This window comes from Aedes aegypti, chromosome 3, assembly GCF_002204515.2.
Source record: "Aedes aegypti strain LVP_AGWG chromosome 3, AaegL5.0 Primary Assembly, whole genome shotgun sequence".
Taxonomy (NCBI): Eukaryota; Metazoa; Arthropoda; class Insecta; order Diptera; family Culicidae; genus Aedes; species Aedes aegypti.
Genome location: NC_035109.1, coordinates 247,459,429 through 247,476,695, shown reverse-complemented (window position 1 = coordinate 247,476,695; position 17,267 = coordinate 247,459,429). Strand labels below are relative to the sequence as shown.

At 40.8% G+C, this 17,267-nt stretch overlaps 1 protein-coding gene across 2 annotated transcripts in view; it reads right to left on the bottom strand.

Moving 5' to 3' along the window:
• Positions 1 to 2,152: 2,152 nt before the first annotated feature.
• LOC5565223 (potassium channel subfamily K member 18) overlaps positions 2,153 to 17,267 on the bottom strand; it is a 65,076-nt gene continuing 49,961 nt past the window's right edge. Inside the window, exons 1-5 of one of the 2 annotated variants that reach the window (XM_021848857.1) lie at positions 7,374 to 8,177; positions 4,003 to 5,217; positions 3,780 to 3,937; positions 3,456 to 3,658; positions 2,153 to 3,324 (exon numbers count right to left, since the gene is read on the bottom strand). In XM_021848857.1, the coding sequence (XP_021704549.1) occupies positions 2,614 to 3,324; positions 3,456 to 3,658; positions 3,780 to 3,937; positions 4,003 to 5,217; positions 7,374 to 7,771 (2,685 nt within the window). In that variant the 5' untranslated portion in view covers positions 7,772 to 8,177 and the 3' untranslated portion in view covers positions 2,153 to 2,613. Of the gene's footprint in view, positions 3,325 to 3,455; positions 3,659 to 3,779; positions 3,938 to 4,002; positions 5,218 to 7,373; positions 8,178 to 17,267 lie in introns of those variants that run through there. The other variant, XM_021848858.1, reaches the window with a different exon arrangement.

Genomic DNA, 17,267 nt, shown 5'->3' with positions numbered 1-17,267 from the left:
ATTGAGAAAATGGACAGTTAAATTTCCAAAATCATTTTCCTCACGAATTTTAAAAAAATCCAGAGGATTGGAAAATTTTCAAATCCTAATGAAACTTTCACAACTTGTTTAACCTTCGGGCTGTCGCGCTGTTGTACTTTGTACAACAGTTGTGATTTATATGCTATCATTTTGCAACAAAAATATCTATCAACACCAAACCAAAATGTATTCCTCAAGAATCTTCTTAAGAACAATACTCCACAGTTTTTATTTACAGTATGACCCTTTATAATACGGTAAAATCAATAAATGTACATGGAAGTCGCATAATAATGAACGCACTATGTACGGTTCGAGGAAACCACAGTTTGAAATCGTCATATCTCGAAATCCAGATAATATAGAAACTTGGAGTCTTTAGTAAAGTTGTTCTGGAGGTGAAGCGCTATCTGATGGTACCTCATTTAATTCGGAATTTGACCGCTAGGTGGCACTAGTGGGCATGGAAGTTTTACTTTTGTTTTGCAGATTTTTCAGGATCCTGACCATTTAGAAGGATATCGTCTTCGGCAAAGTTGTTTAGTAAGTTAAGGACTATCATTTTTCGAGCTAGTTGATTCAAAATTTTGCCACTAGGCGGCGCTAGTGAGCATGAAACTTTTGTTTGCAGATATCTCAGGATCCTGACCACTTAGAAAGATGGTGTCTTCGGCAAAGTAGTTTGGTAGCTCAAGGACTATCATTATTTGAGCCAAGAAATACGATATTTGGCCATCAGGCGGCGCTAGTGAGCATGAAATTTTTGTTTTGCGGATACTGCAGGATCTTGACTTTTTAGACAGGCACCTTTGGCAAAGTTGTTCAGAAGCTCAGGGACTATCATCTATCTATATAAATAAAAATGGAATGGTGTTTGTATGTCACGAAATGGCTTACGAACGGGTCAGCGGATTTTGATGATTCTTTCTCCATTCTGTTCGTCAAGGGTTCCGACGTGTTTGTGTGTATAAATGTTCCAGGATATTCACCGGGAAAGTCGGAAAAACGAGAGTGAACGGAACTGTCATTTTGTATGAGACGATTCGTAGCGGTTTTCAACAGCCTACTTGATGGCAAGACGAAGTTTGCCGGGACCACTAGTTATTTTAATAAATCTCGAACTTTAAGGATTAAACAAAGAAAGAATTTGAGCTACTGAACAACTCTGCCGAAGACACCATCTTTCTAAATGATCAGGCTCCTGATATTTGCGAAACAAATGTTTTATGCTCACTAGCGCCGCCTAGTGGCAACATTTTGAATCAACTAGCTCAAACAATGATAGTTCTTGAGTTACCGAACAACTTTGCCGAAGACGCCATCTTTCTAAGTGGTCAGGATCATGAGATCTGGGATACAAAAGCTTAATGCTCACTAGCGCCGCCTAGTGGCAAAATCCCGAATTTCTTGGCTATGATAATGATAGCCCATAAGCTACTGATCAATTTTGCCGAAGACGCCATCTATCTAAGTGGTCAGACTCCTGAGATATTAGCAAAACCAAGGGTGTTGTACAAAGTACTACGCACGACTACTTACTCGCGTTACAAAAATTCGCGCGACGACCGAAAGGTTAAACACTACGATATCTTTCCGGAAAAAATATAAAGATGAACAATACACGGTTCATTTTTGTGTTACACGGTGCGGAAATCTATAGTGGGATTTATATGCGGTTACTTTTGATTATGGGACATTATGACTTGCTGTTTTTTCCTATTTTTTCCGAAGAAATCTTATTATCTCATTAGTGCAGCTGAAAGAGCATAGGAAGATATATTGAAAACTGAATTCAACTCAATTTTAACGAAAATGCAGACTGACTTGCGATTCACGGCAGTATAGTACTAATGAGTTACATAGAATATCCAATGATGAAACATTGGAACAAATATCGTGCTCTTTTTTTTAAATGCAGTTATGACCGTGAAATTATTAATAAAGTTTTTGGAATGAAAGGATTTAGTATCATTATGAGTGTTTAGCAATAAAACTATATATTTGTTCGGCTCTGTTATACCCTAACATGCCAACTGGGCGAAAAAATATTTGTGACACTATCTGAAAACGATAGAAGATTGACTTAAGGTCGGAGGATGTGATCATCAACATTGCAATAAAAAGTGGTATGTATTCGCATTTTTTTTAATTCAGCAATGCCGAAATAAATTTATAGTAACAATTTTAGTTAAAAGCATTTTATTATTTTCCACTGCATGTTTCCGGTTTAGTCCGCTGCCGTTCTACTCATTTAACAAGATTCTAACAAACACGCTTTGCATAGATCACGTTTGGACCGAAAATCCCTTATTAACATATCCTATCTAAGGCGAAGAGTTCAAATATATAATTCATATGTATTTTTGGTGCATTTTTGTTCTTAAAGCTATTGATTGTATATAAATATGATAAAATTCATTCTCGCAAGGCGCTTATCAAATAACATGGCGATTGTGCATGGCATATTCGCTTATTTTAGTAGCTATAGAACATCGGGAAAAATACCGGTTTTTATTGTTAAAACTTTCGTTTTCACACAACTTTCATTCGTTAATCAGTCAGTGTTCAAATATAATTCGTTATGTAATTCGTTTACTCTTTTTTGTCATCTTTGATAGCATTGTTGCTAACTTTTTTCGGCCTTTCCGGAAGTACTGGAGTCATGGTTGCATCTCCATTCAAACTAGTGGGTGGTACTGGATGTTGTTGGCTTCCATTATCACTTGTTGGAGTGCTTGTGTGAACTGTGTTCAGTTCCACCGGGGTTTGTACGTGAGATTGTGACTGAGATTGCTGTAATGAAGCGGCTTCTGCCATCTGCAAGCCAATAGTGGCTCCAATCTTAGCGCTAGCTTGTCGGAAACTATCACTTAATTTGAGTTGAACAACATTGATACACATCGAAGTTAAGGCTAAGCCGAAGATGAGATAAATAATGCTACACATCATGTAGATAGGATGCTGAGGAACAAAGTCTCCGAAACCGATAGTTGAGATCGAAATGAACACAAAATAGAAAGCTTCGAAAAATGACCAATTCTCCCAAGTGTAGTAAATGGTTGCTCCAAACAGCATGTAAGCGACAAGAATGAAGATTGCAATTGAAATGGGAAGATTGAATTCGTCGTCGATTTCGAATGTTTCAGGAACTGGGGTGGCTGGAGATTCACAAGTCGGAGGAACATCCGCTGAAGTTGAAGGCTGTGGTTGTTCTGTGCCTTGGATGTTAGTCGGTTGCAGTTCTTGGTCACCGCTGGGACGTCTCACCATATCATACATCACGTTTAGTCCTTTCATTACTTCCTAAAATTAGAACGAGAGTTAGATACATATTTCTGATACTCACTAACAATTACATTGGGATCCGGTTTATACGCTTATGTCACGACTTTGAAACAAATTTTGAAATGTATTATTCGAATCATCATTCTCACCTTAACTTGAGCTGTTTTTCGCACTTTTCGAATCGATCCGGTGTAATATAATCGGCGAACGTATGCCCATATAAATTTGATACCTCTAGTGAACAGTTTGCCAAAATCAGCAAGAACTATGAGAAATATGGGAATACCGATAATAGCATATACAATAGTCAACGCTCGACCCGTCGTTGTAGATGGTGATATGTGGCCATATCCTGCAACGAAAAAGGAAACGAGAATACTAGTCAGTCAAATAAATAATAGAAGAAATGTTGTTGACTTCAATGTCAGATTTTTAATTAAAAAGAAACATCTTTATTAGAACAACAGTATTACCAATTGTTGACACCACAGTCAGAGAATAGATCACACCGTTGATAAAGTTCCATGCTGTATTGCCACTGTAGGTTTTCATTCCAGCTTCAAATGCAACCTGCAGCTCTTCTTCAAATTTCCTCAATCTGGCTCTAGCCGTCTGTTTCCAGTCCTCTTCCCTTCAAATAATTTAATTACATGTATACTTCCGAAAAAAAAATCGAAGTGCTTGATCAAACAATACCTTTGACTGTGACTGGATACCCACAGCTGATCAATGAAGTCCCTCTTTACCCTTTTGACACCGCATTTGTATTGTGATTCGAATGTACCCTCAGTGACTCTGAAAATGATGCCTCCTACTCCACACAGTAAAACCATAACTCCGAAATAGAAAACGCATTCATTGATTTGTAATCTTATCCGTCGAATTTCTAAGGGGTTATCATCTAAAAAGTCTAACCAGAAGTCTTTCATCTCGCCTAATATTTCACTCCAGGTGAACGAATCGTCCTTTTTCTCTTCGTAAATAAGCAATGCTCGCCTGCGCTTTTTTTCTTTAGGACCTATAACCTCCTTATCATCCACAGCTGCCTCGACCTTCTTTTGATCTGTTGTATCGTGCCCTTCACATTTGTCGTCTTCGATTTTCTTTTTATCTAGTTCATCCTTTGCTCCATCCTCATTAGATTTCGCAGTTTTTCTCTGAGTCAACACCATCTCTTCTTCTACCTTCTGCTCTAAATCGGCTGACGGTTCTGGTTCGGCAACAGTAGGTGTTTCCGTTTCGGCAATAACAACCGTCTCCGGTTCTGCAGGCTCCGGCTCCGGAGGAAAATCTGAAGGAAGTTCTGATTCTGGTTCCGGAGACGTCGCCGGCTCTGGTGTTTTGGACAATTTTAAGTGATCGATCTTTGCAGATCTAGGCCTTTTGGGTTTTCTTGGTGAAAATCGCCTCCTGATAGTTGCTGTATGTTCTTCATCGCTTGTATTGTTGCCTTCTTCTTCGCTACTCGAAGCCGATGGGCTGGACGTTTTTGGAATAATTAAAATTTTCTTCCTGGCCGCTCCTGGTGACACAGGAGTTTTGGATCTCGTTGGTGGTGCTGGAGGCAGAATCGGAGCTTCAATGCTCTTGGAGCGTTCATCTCGCTCCCGGTTGCGTAGCTCAATTTGGAGCTTTTGTCTCTGTTCTTCCAACAATTCCTCGCGGTACTTATCGAATCGCCTTAGCCTCATCCTATCTAGTTCTCGTTTTTCCTGAAGGAATTTGAGTTTTTCCAACTCAAATTTACGACGCTCTTCGTTGAAGCGAGTCAGATTATTTTGAAGTTGAGACGATTTTTGATCGCCATCTTTGCTACGTTCGGATTGGTAGCGCTCGATTCGTTCACGCCGTTTGCGAACTTCAGTATCCGATATTTTACCGCCATCGCTTGAATCATCCGTTTTTGGTTTACTACAATTGTATGTGAAACAAAGTTGTCAAAGACGAATAGTTGAAATTGTAAATCGATTGATAAATTATCTGTGAAATGACATGATTGGTCAATGAGAGGGTGATTGCGTCACAGTCATTTTTGTCCTAAGCCACTTTGAGGCGATCGGTTCGAAAAACCTGCGTTAACCCTTCTACCGGCAGCTTCATTTTTAACCACTAAAAAAAACATTCAAATCGCGATATCTTTTTTATTTCACAATATTTTTGCACCATTTTTTTCACAAGCCCTCAAAAAACTCTTCTAGTTAAAGAATATGTATCGATATTGATAATTGATCATCTGGATCCAGAGATATTCCAAAATTCCTTGGGGGACCGACGTGTAGCCATAACCCACTTAAATATCTCAGGCATCAGCATTTTTATCGTATTCGAATATTTACTCCACGGAATGATACATTAATTCGAGTATGTTATGAAAAAATGAAGCACATTGGTGCAGCCGTCTATGAGTAATGATCATTTATGTTTTGGTACCGCACTGGATAAATAAAGATCTTGAAAACTCTAATAAACCTCATTTCGTAATTTTCAGATTTCTCGAAGAATACTGAACAGATTTGTATGATTTTTTCAGGGTAGCTCCTTATTACCTGTCATTATATAATACACATTTTATTTTTTGTTATAAATTGACCAAAAATAAAATGGACGCCAAAGACATTTTATATGAAAAATGTCGGTCCCCCAAGGAACATCGGAATATTTTCAAAACTAGATCAGCAATGATTATGGGATTCTAATGCACGTCTCTCAGCTTTGGTTTGCTTAGGGGCCTTCCTTAGCCGAGTGGTCAAAGTCCGCGGCTACGAAGCAAAACCATGCTGATGGTGTCTTGGTTCAATTCCCGATCGGTCCAGGATCTTTTCGTTATGGAAATTTCCTTGACTTCCCTTTCCCCATAGAGTATAATCGTACCTGCCATACGATAAACGAATGGTGCAAAAATATCGAGAAAAAAAAGTTATCACGATTTGAATATTTTTTTAACCGTCGGGACCCACATAGCCGTAGTATTAACGTTCAACGCTCCGCCATCGTAATCATCGTCATCATTGAAACTTCAAAAGCATTTTTTCTGTTCAAAACTAAAAATTATTCGATGAAAATGTGTTCACTGTATTTCGGTTGGAGAACAGAATACAGTGAACACATTCTCATGTATTTTTTTAAATTTTGAACGAAAAAACAGCTTTTGAAAATTTTAAAACTAATGACGGATTTTGCCCCCTGAAACGCTTAGCTATTCAGCAAACCGAATCTTCTTCTTCTTCTTCTTGGCATCACGTCCCTACTGGGACAGAGCCAACTTCTCAGCTAAGTATTCTTTCTTATGAGCACTGCCACAGTTATTAACTGAGAGCGTTCTGTGCCAAAGTTGCCATTTCGCATTCGTGTATTGTGTGGCAGGTACGATGATACTCTATGCCCAGGGAAGTCAAGGAAATTTCCATTACGAAAAGATCTTGGACCGACCGGGAATCGAACCAAGCCACCTCCAGCATGGCTGTGCTTTGTAGCCGCGGACTCTAACCACTCATCTAAGGAAGGCCCCTAAGCAAATCGAAGCTGAGAGACGTGCATTAGAATCCCACCGATCGAAGATCTTCTCGGGTTGAAAATTTCATCGATTTCCCAGGACATAAAGTATCTGTGTGCTTCTACACGAAAAATTAATGGATGAATTAATACAATATAAACTCTCAGTTAGTAACAGAGGAAGTGGTCAAAAGAATACTAAGCTGAGAGCCAGGCTCTATCTCAATTGGAACGACGCATGAAAAAAGGGTAAGAAACGTTAGGAAAAACTGGAAATATATCATCCAAGACCGACGAAGATGGAGGTCTAAAACACGGCCGGCAATGATGGCGTGTTGCGTTCTTAAACCTGCACTATCAATATCATTTTCATAAACAAGTGCGCGTTTATTTTTGATTCGTTGCCAACATTTTTCTACGTTGTCACACAAAATGTCTGCTATAGTTTCCCTCGGTCATGTCACCTAGCCGTCTGGTAAAGTCGCGTGCCAAATGCCTCGAACGTTCCCATCCCTACGTCATCGTTTCATACATGAATGGTGTACGTCGTAACCAATCACCTAACCGTAACATACCGCGACGAAGACAAGCTCTTTTTCGCTCGACGAAGCAACGAAAAAATCTCCGGACTGCTGGGAACTTCCTCGCTGTCGCGTGGTACTGATCGGCTTCTTTGCGACATGACCGTTAATTTCTTATCCTTCCTGCTGAGGATCTTATTCCGATGACTTCCGTATTCCATCGCTCGTTCGATAAAACTCTTCTTACTATTAACCGACCCACGAGGGCTAGAATCGACCGTACTTCGGCCAGTACTTCTGCAATCCGATCCACTCTGATCGTCCGATGCTTGACTCTGACTTCCATCTGTTACCGCCCCTCGCTGTGTTGGATCCGGTGTAGACTCACGAAGCTGCCTGGCCGCCTTCCTTCGCCGACGGGCAACTACCGGAACATCTGATTTTGGGTCCATTGTCGTTTCGGATGTCGTCACCGTTCACTGATGTCACTGGCCACAGATACTCAAAGTCACCGATTTATGGTTTAAAATAAATTCAAACTTGCACACTCATACGACACCAGTATTACACATTTTCCTGATTCTCCGTTTCTTCTTCTCGTCACGTATTTTCACTCCTTTTCAATATATGCCACACATTGTCGTTGTCCTTCAAGGTTCTGGAAAATTCAAATCTTCACCAATCAAACAAATTTTCGCCATCACGTCAGCTGATTGAACTAGGGGCGGATGCATCACATCGTTAAGCCCATTTAAGGGAAAATTAATGTGGAAAATTTTCACGTGATCGCTTCGCTAACTACGGGGACCGGACCGTTCAGGACCGCTGCTCGGAAAATTGTGAGCGAAAGAGCTAAAAATAACGAAAATATCCATCGCCTTCAGGCAACTAGTCGCAGCGAATTATAGAAGTGGGAAATTTTCGAAAAAGCGAGAGAAATGCCGGTATGGTTTTTGTGGAGGTTTAATTTTGAGACATATTTAGCGGAGAAGAGCGCTATTGGCGCTAGACAGAATGGGATGGTAAAAACGAAACAAAAAAAACACTAGTTGCTAAAGACGATTTCCATCCAGAATGGATCGGAAAATAAATAAAAATCACGCTCGATAACCTTCGATTTGGTTTAAATTTTACGCATGTTTCTAGTGTGGTAGAATAACATAGATTTACATAGATACATCAATCATTTCGACTCAAGAATAACAGAATAATTATGAAAATGGCCTATGAAATTTTGTATGAAGTTTATTTGAAAACATTAAGTTCAGATACTGTTTGTTTTTAAAGTTAAATGTTCTATGGAGGAGTTATAGTGACCGTTTGAGCGACATGAAAAAATATACACTGAAGATTCAATTATTTTTATCATGAAAATTTGAGATATAAAACTTAAATTTTAAATTATTCAAAAGCCCATTTTTTATTTTTGTTACAGAATCTTGATAGGAAACAGATGCTTGGGACAAAGTTTCATGATGGAAGAATTTTGGACAAAATAGTTGGTCGATTTACAAAAAGTTGGATTTTATCAAATAAATATGTTTTAATGATACAACAAGAATGTTTACATTGTTCTAAACATAAATGCTTTTGATGATCACTTCTCTAGAAGTAGCCATTTTTAAATTACATCAAGTTTAATGCAAAAATATGTTAGTTATTCAAATAATAAAACAGGCTATTTCCATTAGTTGTTCGTAATTCATCATCAAGAAAAGTTAGTCTGTGGAAATGTGGCCTGCATTCTCAAAACCAAAGGCACATGAAAATCCACAATCAAACTACTGTTTGACATCATTACAGTTGGAAATAGTTTAGATGCAAAAATCACCAAAAATGTTGTTCCGTCCCGACGTCACAAAATTCAGTTCGAGAAATGCTGGCAGCAGGCAGCAGCGGAATATTCCATCATCAACATCCTTGCATTGTGCTACCTGGTTTGCAGCATCAAAATAGGGAGCGAAAAATACCCCAAAGGACAATTTGCGTCCCTTTTCTGTTCATTTAATTGCCATCCATCTAGCCAGCTATGTATAGCGTGAACGCATCAACCAAACAGATTGCACCACCACTTGCACAATCTTCATCATCATCATCATCATCATCGAACCCACTGCAGCATCTTCCAGGCAGTGGGAATTTCCATCATTCCCCACACCGTTGCGCATGCAAGACTTTGTTTACCTGCAGCTTATATAAGCAGCTTGCATGCGCAAGAACATCATCAGTTTCGATTCAGTTTCGTTTGAGTTAACATCAGTTTCGATTCAGTTTAGTATCAGTTTTCTTTGAAGCTTTGTAACATCAAGTTGAGAATACAGAACAGTAGTCAAGTGAATTCAAAGCATCTTTTCCTCCTCCACCAGTGGAAGCCAAGCAGCCTTCCGTGAAGGCTTGAGTCATCAATAGTCCATTTCAGTCGAGCTATCGGTCCTGTGCCCTGTTGCACCAAGCAACAGGTTAGCGGACGATCAACAGATCGTTCCGTTCAAGCTCAACAGAGCAAACCCCGTTGCACGCCGCAACATATGGTCCAATCGAGCCGGATCGAGGAGCCAGTTCCTTGAAGGCTGCAACAGCAGCAGAGTCAGTCGTCAATCAACAGATTGAGACAATTCCATTCGCCGATAGCAATCAGCTTTCCTACCAAAGGATTGCTGTTGTTCCTGCCCGGTAGCTCGACACAAGAGCGAAGAGAACATATTCCTGGTTTCCATTGGCGGAGAGAAAACGAAATTCCCAAAGTGATAGTGAAGTAGTGAAAAAGTCCAAATCAAGACAAGAAGCGTGTGTGTGAAGTGTGTCCCGAAATGGCCAACGTGAAAAGGCTGTTCGCCGAACGCAGCCTCATTGAGGCCAAATTGACCAAGATTCAGCAGCAGTTAGTGAGAGACAGCACCGCTCAACCGAGTTTGGCACGTGTAAAGCTGTATCAAAGAGAGCTGCAGTTCCTCTACAAGCAATACCAACGAGTGAACGGTGAGATCTTGTCCGCAGTCCCAGTCGACAGGTACTCGGATGTGGACGAGGATTATGAGCGCTTCGATGACCTCCACGATGATGCCTGCTTACTGGTGGAAACCTTGTTGCATTCATTCCCGAGCACCAGTGACAGGTATCAGATGTATCATTCACCATCATCCAACTACTTCGCTGCGACCACTGCGCCACGTTGGCGCACCCCACTGATTCGAAGCCGATCACCGAGTCCACCGCCGGAACAGTCCGTTCCAATTCCGGACGTGATGGAGAAGCCAAACACGTCGCCACCGAGAGAACTGTCCCCAGAGCAGCTGTTTCCAGATCAAGCCAACGAGTTGAAGGTGAGCCATTTTGCCATCAACCCAATCCATTCCGTGCAGCCACCAAGCGCTGAAACTTCAGCCATGAAGTTGAATCCTGTGTGTGGAGCAGCCCTGGTCCATTCCGAGGGTGATCTCGCCGAGGTCATCAAGAGCAAGTCGGCACCAACGCCGATTGTCCTGCCTTCTGTTGCTCCAATAGCTCAGAAGTGCCATCGAGAAGAAGAAGCAACACAACGAGAGAAAGTATCAACCCAACGAGCAGGTGTGCCAATCCAACAAGGAGAGGTGCTAACCCAATGTGAGCTACCAAAGCTACCAACCCATGAAGATTCCACCCACCGTGGAAAAGTGCCAAAGAGATGTGTAGAGGTGACAACAGTTGCCTACCAACACAAGTCCAACCCTCCAAGCAAGCAGAGTGAGCATCAAGCTAATCCAGCAAATCCGACACTAGCAGCGGATTTCAACGTCGGCAATGAGACAACCAAGTTTGTCGACATCGAGAGCAACATCCCATCATGTGAAAGCTACCAACCATACGATGATGATCCTGCAGCAGTTCATCAAGCGACGAACACGTTTCCAATTCCAATCAACCATGTTGGAATCCATCCGAGGCCGACGCCATTCGAGAGAGTTACCGGATTTGGTGCGTTGCCGAAGACATTCCTCGTGCCACCTGGTTTCCATCCAACGCCTAGGTTGGCACCAATGCCAACAGAAGTACTTCCAGTGCCCAAGCCACTCCAGCATTCAGCAGTAAGTACGTTCCAGTGCGCATCCGGTTCCCGTCCGGTGCTCCAGCGGATCCCTTGTGTGACTGGATTCCGCTCAATCAACAAAGAGTTCCCAAGTGCGACCGGATTGTGTCTGGTCGTGAAGCGATTCCCTTGTAGGACCAGATTCCGTCCAGCGTCCAAGCAATCATCCCGTTTGACCGGATCTCATCGAACGCCGCAGCGATTCACATGTGTGGCCGGATCCATTCCGGCATTGAAGTTTTCATCCAGCCTGACCGGATCCATTTCGGTAGTGCAGCCTTTCCAGCGTGTAGCAAGATTTCAATCAGTGTCGAAGCATCCCAGCTTTGTGACCGAGTTCTGTGTGAACTCGGACCAGCATCTGAATGTAGCCGGATTCCTTCCGGTACTGAAGCAACCATATACTGTGACCAGATGCCAGCCGATGTCCCAGCGATTTCCAGCAGTAAGCAAGTTCCAACTGGTGCCCAAGCAGTTCCCGTGTATTGTCGGAACCCATCCCATTCCAGAGAAGCCTCCAGATTCGACCGGTATCCCTCTTCCGGTGTCCAAGCAGTTGCGGTCGCCAACCGAAATGTTACCAGTGCTCAAGACGTTCCTATTGCTGACTGGTATTCCTCCGGTAACTCAGCTAGCTCCTGCGAGTATCAAGCCGAATCGGATGTCAGCAGGCATACCTCCGATGATCAAGCCAATCCCGAAGATGAACGAGATGTATCCAGCGAAGCAGTCGTGTCCAGAGTCAACCGGAAGCCATCCGGTATCCAAGTGGTTCCAGCATTCAACCACAATTCCACCGATCTCGATGTCAATCCCGACGACAGCCGGAATCCGTCCAGTGAGGGAGACAATCCTGATGCCCACCAGATTACGTCCGGTATTGAGAGAAGCTCTGTACCAGAGATCGATCGAGATGATGCCACCGGTCAAACCGACTAGTGGTTCAAGCACCCCCATATCAACTCAAGGCAGGAGAAACCACCAGATGAATCCACCATGCAATGTCGAGTCAGCGAAGCAATCCCCGAGTGCGTATTCCGTATGCATCCACCCAAGCAACCGAGAGATCATCCAGAGCATAGTAACCGAGGATCGTGAGCAGGAAGTACCACTCAACGAGTACGTTAGTAACAAAGTCTTCAAGCAACACCAGCCATCAGATGCGAGTCAATCCTCCAAGCATTCCGCCACCATCAAGTCATCAGCAGAAATTCATCCAAGAATCAGCCAGCGATGTTTATGCCAGCAGTTCAACACTTCATCATTCAATCAACCAGATTCCATCCTTCCCATCGAGGACAACATCAACCTTTCGCTGCAAGAAATTGTTGATACGAGGTCTCAACCGGGGGGAGAATGTTCCGTCCCGACGTCACAAAATTCAGTTCGAGAAATGCTGGCAGCAGGCAGCAGCGGAATATTCCATCATCAACATCCTTGCATTGTGCTACCTGGTTTGCAGCATCAAAATAGGGAGCGAAAAATACCCCAAAGGACAATTTGCGTCCCTTTTCTGTTCATTTAATTGCCATCCATCTAGCCAGCTATGTATAGCGTGAACGCATCAACCAAACAGATTGCACCACCACTTGCACAATCTTCATCATCATCATCATCATCATCGAACCCACTGCAGCATCTTCCAGGCAGTGGGAATTTCCATCATTCCCCACACCGTTGCGCATGCAAGACTTTGTTTACCTGCAGCTTATATAAGCAGCTTGCATGCGCAAGAACATCATCAGTTTCGATTCAGTTTCGTTTGAGTTAACATCAGTTTCGATTCAGTTTAGTATCAGTTTTCTTTGAAGCTTTGTAACATCAAGTTGAGAATACAGAACAGTAGTCAAGTGAATTCAAAGCATCTTTTCCTCCTCCACCAGTGGAAGCCAAGCAGCCTTCCGTGAAGGCTTGAGTCATCAATAGTCCATTTCAGTCGAGCTATCGGTCCTGTGCCCTGTTGCACCAAGCAACAGGTTAGCGGACGATCAACAGATCGTTCCGTTCAAGCTCAACAGAGCAAACCCCGTTGCACGCCGCAACAAATGTATTGTTGAATGAAACAAACATGCAAACATGCACTTCTAGAAACTAGATATGTGTGCCAGTATACTGACAAAAAATCATTTGAATCCATTAAGAATTCTCTGAGCGGTGAGGGTTTTGAAATGTTTGATTTCACTCAGGCCTATACGGGTTAATGTACACTAAAATCTCAATTTACGAAGTCTTTTTTACGCTAACTCAATTTACGTCACTTTTTTACGAAGTAAATTCAATTTACGTTACTTTTTTACGAAGTGCGTAAATTGCGACTAGATAACTATGTATGTGGGAAATTATGTAATGGAATGACCTCCGGTTGGAGAAAACGTTAAAAACTCATGCAATTTGGGTATTTTCGGAACGGGCATGACAAGGGGATGACGAAAATCGGCATTGAAAAATCCAAGATGGCGACATCCGGTAGGGGAAAATCATTGGAAACCTATGTAACATGGGTATTTTCGGAACGGACACGAAGAGGGGATGACGAAAATCGATGTTCGATGCCATTTTGGAATCAAATTCATCAAAACCTCATCTAACGAATTCTATGTTTACGCAAATTCAATTGACGTCACTTTTTTACGAAGTAAATTCAAGAACATCAGTACAGATTAGTTTATTGATCTATTTGCTTATATGAAGAGTAAAGATTTTATGTCATAACTAAGTATCATCAATATACAACTACTTATGTTTGTAGATACTCAGGCCTTCATCCAATGGAGTCCTTCGATGTCCAAGAACAGCGACACAACTCAATACAAATACTTGTAGATCCTAAGATCTTGGAGGATCAAGAGGGTTAGAGACTGTGCCATATTAAAAAACTATCGATAGACTATTGGTCACGTTTGTAGAACCTAAGGCCTAAACTCGATGAAGTCCTTGGAGGACCAAGGACATCGGTACGACTTATAACAATACTCATTTCAGCATCTATTGATAATTGGTAACGCTTGTATATCCTAAGCCCTATTTTCAATAGAGATGTTGGGGGACCAAGAACACCCGCACAAATTGATACAATACACTGTACACTGACATGAATGGTTAGAGAATTTTGGAGTATTTGAAAACTAACCTTAAATCACTCATTAGGGTCGATGATCCCAAGGCCTATGTTCAATGGAGTCCTTGGAGGACCAAAAACATCCGTACAAACCAACAACATATCCCGATGACTTAGATTAATGGTTAAGAGGCTGTACCATATTAAAAAACTATCGACAGACCATTGATCACGCTTGTAGAACCTAAGGCCTATATTCGATGATGTCTTTGGAGGACCTAGCGCACCGGTACAAATTATTGCAATACTCATTTGCCATATTTAAAGAAAAACATCAAAGGATCGCTAAATACGCCAGTACATTGCAGGTATATAGTCCACGAAGTTTTTTTTGATGAACTAGAACATCTGTTGTACTCACTTAGTAACCAAAACTTGAATCTGACAATACAGACGATTCTTCAAAATATAATAATCTTCTAGGGTCCAGTATTGTGAGATATTCTACTACAAATATTTTTTTTTTTCATTAACTCATGTAGGTTGGTGTAGGAGGTTTTCTAAATAATAAGAATTTATGTCATACAAGTAGACTCCAAAAATCAAAACTTCGTTTTACGAACTAAGCTCCCTCGTTTTATGCACTGATTCAATTTACGCACTAGTTCGTAAATGGAGGTTACAGTGTATATCTATCTAGTATTTTATTACTTTTTGGAAAGTTATGGTAAACAATTGCCAAACACCGAAAATTTAAATAAATTGAAAACAATAGCCTTGTTCTATAAGAAAGTTTTTCTCACTGCTTTTCTCTGGTGCGTCGCAAAAAATAATTTTGTCGGCTAGGTGGATGGTGCATCCCGAAACCGGAACCTATGCTTTAGGTGTTTAACGTTTTATGGAAATTATTGACTATGATTACTAAAATGACCCCAATTTATAAAAACGATTTTTGCTAAGAAATTTGAAACTGATTTCAAGTTCTACTATAACTAGATTTCGAGACTAAGTGATGAACTCATTAAAACTTAATAACAAAAAATAATTGCAGAACATATCGTACAGAGACGTTTAATATTTTTTTATTCGCATGTGAAGCCTCAAATGTTCTCGATTCCAACGAAAACAGTTTTGACATGAAGTGTTTACTACTAATTAAGCATAAGAAAATTCATTCACTCACCCGATAAAATCTTATTCACTATCGATAAAATATAGTAAAATATCTGTTGCCACTGAATATTCAGTAACAGCCGAAATTAGCCGAAAATCAAAAGACACACGAAGTGGAGTGAGAACCAATCGACTCGTAACTGCGAAACACGAAAATACTCGTTCAGCATTCAATCACTGAATGCATTCAGTTGATTGAACGGATTTCCACTCACTGAATCATTTTGCCGGTTGTTTTGCCATTCAATGAGCGCTCATTTGCACTTAAACGCGAATGCCACTCGAACGGAATCGGATCGTAGGGTAACTGGGGGTAAAACGCGCCCTCTAAGGAAGAAAGCGTTTTAAGCTATGAAGAACAATATTATAAGCCTTTTTTATTCATTATCTCATAGACAAACATGTTTTCTATCAAATAGTAGAAACAGCCATCTATTTTCTTTGTTCTGTAGTTAATAAATCAATTTTTATAGAATGCTTGCTTATCATGCCTTCGCACACGGAGTTGGTAGTGAATCATTCTGTTGCCGTTTTTGGCCAAATTTTCGCTCGCCGAAGAAGTAGAATACGCATTGGAAATAAAAATACTCAGCTGGGTTGGAGAAACGGCAACCTCGCTATTGAATGCGTGTGGAAGTGATCGAGGGGAACGCAATAATCGAGTGAGTATTTCCCATGCTTGCTACTAATACTAATCAAATTATCATTTTTCAAAGATCGACCTGGTGAACCGCCAGTGTCAGCAGACTCCACACTAAAAACTCAACATTGAATTCTCTCGCGTGAGTAAACTCATTAAAGATCTGCTTCGCAAAACTCAAGCATGATATTTTGATGCAAAATGTGCTCATGCCGTTAGGCATGCTTCAATCATAAAATCCATCGGAAATCTGTAGAAACCCAATGGTTTTATTTACATTGGTATGGTTTGTTTTACTTCAAGCGAACAAGGAAACAAAAGATTGTGTAGAAATATAAGTTAAACGGATGAGCCAACTCATGCATGATGCTTTGGGTTGCGTGAGTTACAACTCAAGTGTGAGAAATCTCAAACATAAGATTTCGTAATGCTGCTGGCAAAACTTCTAAACATATTTATTAAAAAAATTGATACACATATTCGATAAATATGCTATAAATAAGCTTATTTTTCATTGCAGAATTAAGTATCACGACTTTTCAGACATTGTGTTTTTGGAACACCCTGTTATCCAATCAATTCCTTGTGAGTTTTTGTATAACAAAAAAGTGAGCAAAAAGTTTTTTGAAAACTTTTTTTGAAAAACTTTTGGAATTCAAAAAAATGACCGTATGACCGGAATGGACAGCCCCAGAAGAGCCTGGTGGTATCGAATTCACTCAAAAAAAATGTTGTTAACAAAATACAAAAAATAAGGACTGTGACGAACTCAATTAATAAATTTCTAACAATGATAACTTTAAAACTATCTATGCAATTCAAGAATGTTTCGTTTAAACAACAGTCTCAAAAATATATCTTCTTCTTCTTTCTGGCGTTACGTCCCCACTGGGACAGAGCCTGCTTCTCAGCTTAGTGTTCTAATGAGCACTTCCACAGTTATTAACTGAGAGCTTACTATGCCAATGACCATTTTTGCATGTGTATATCGTGTGGCAGGTACGAAGATAC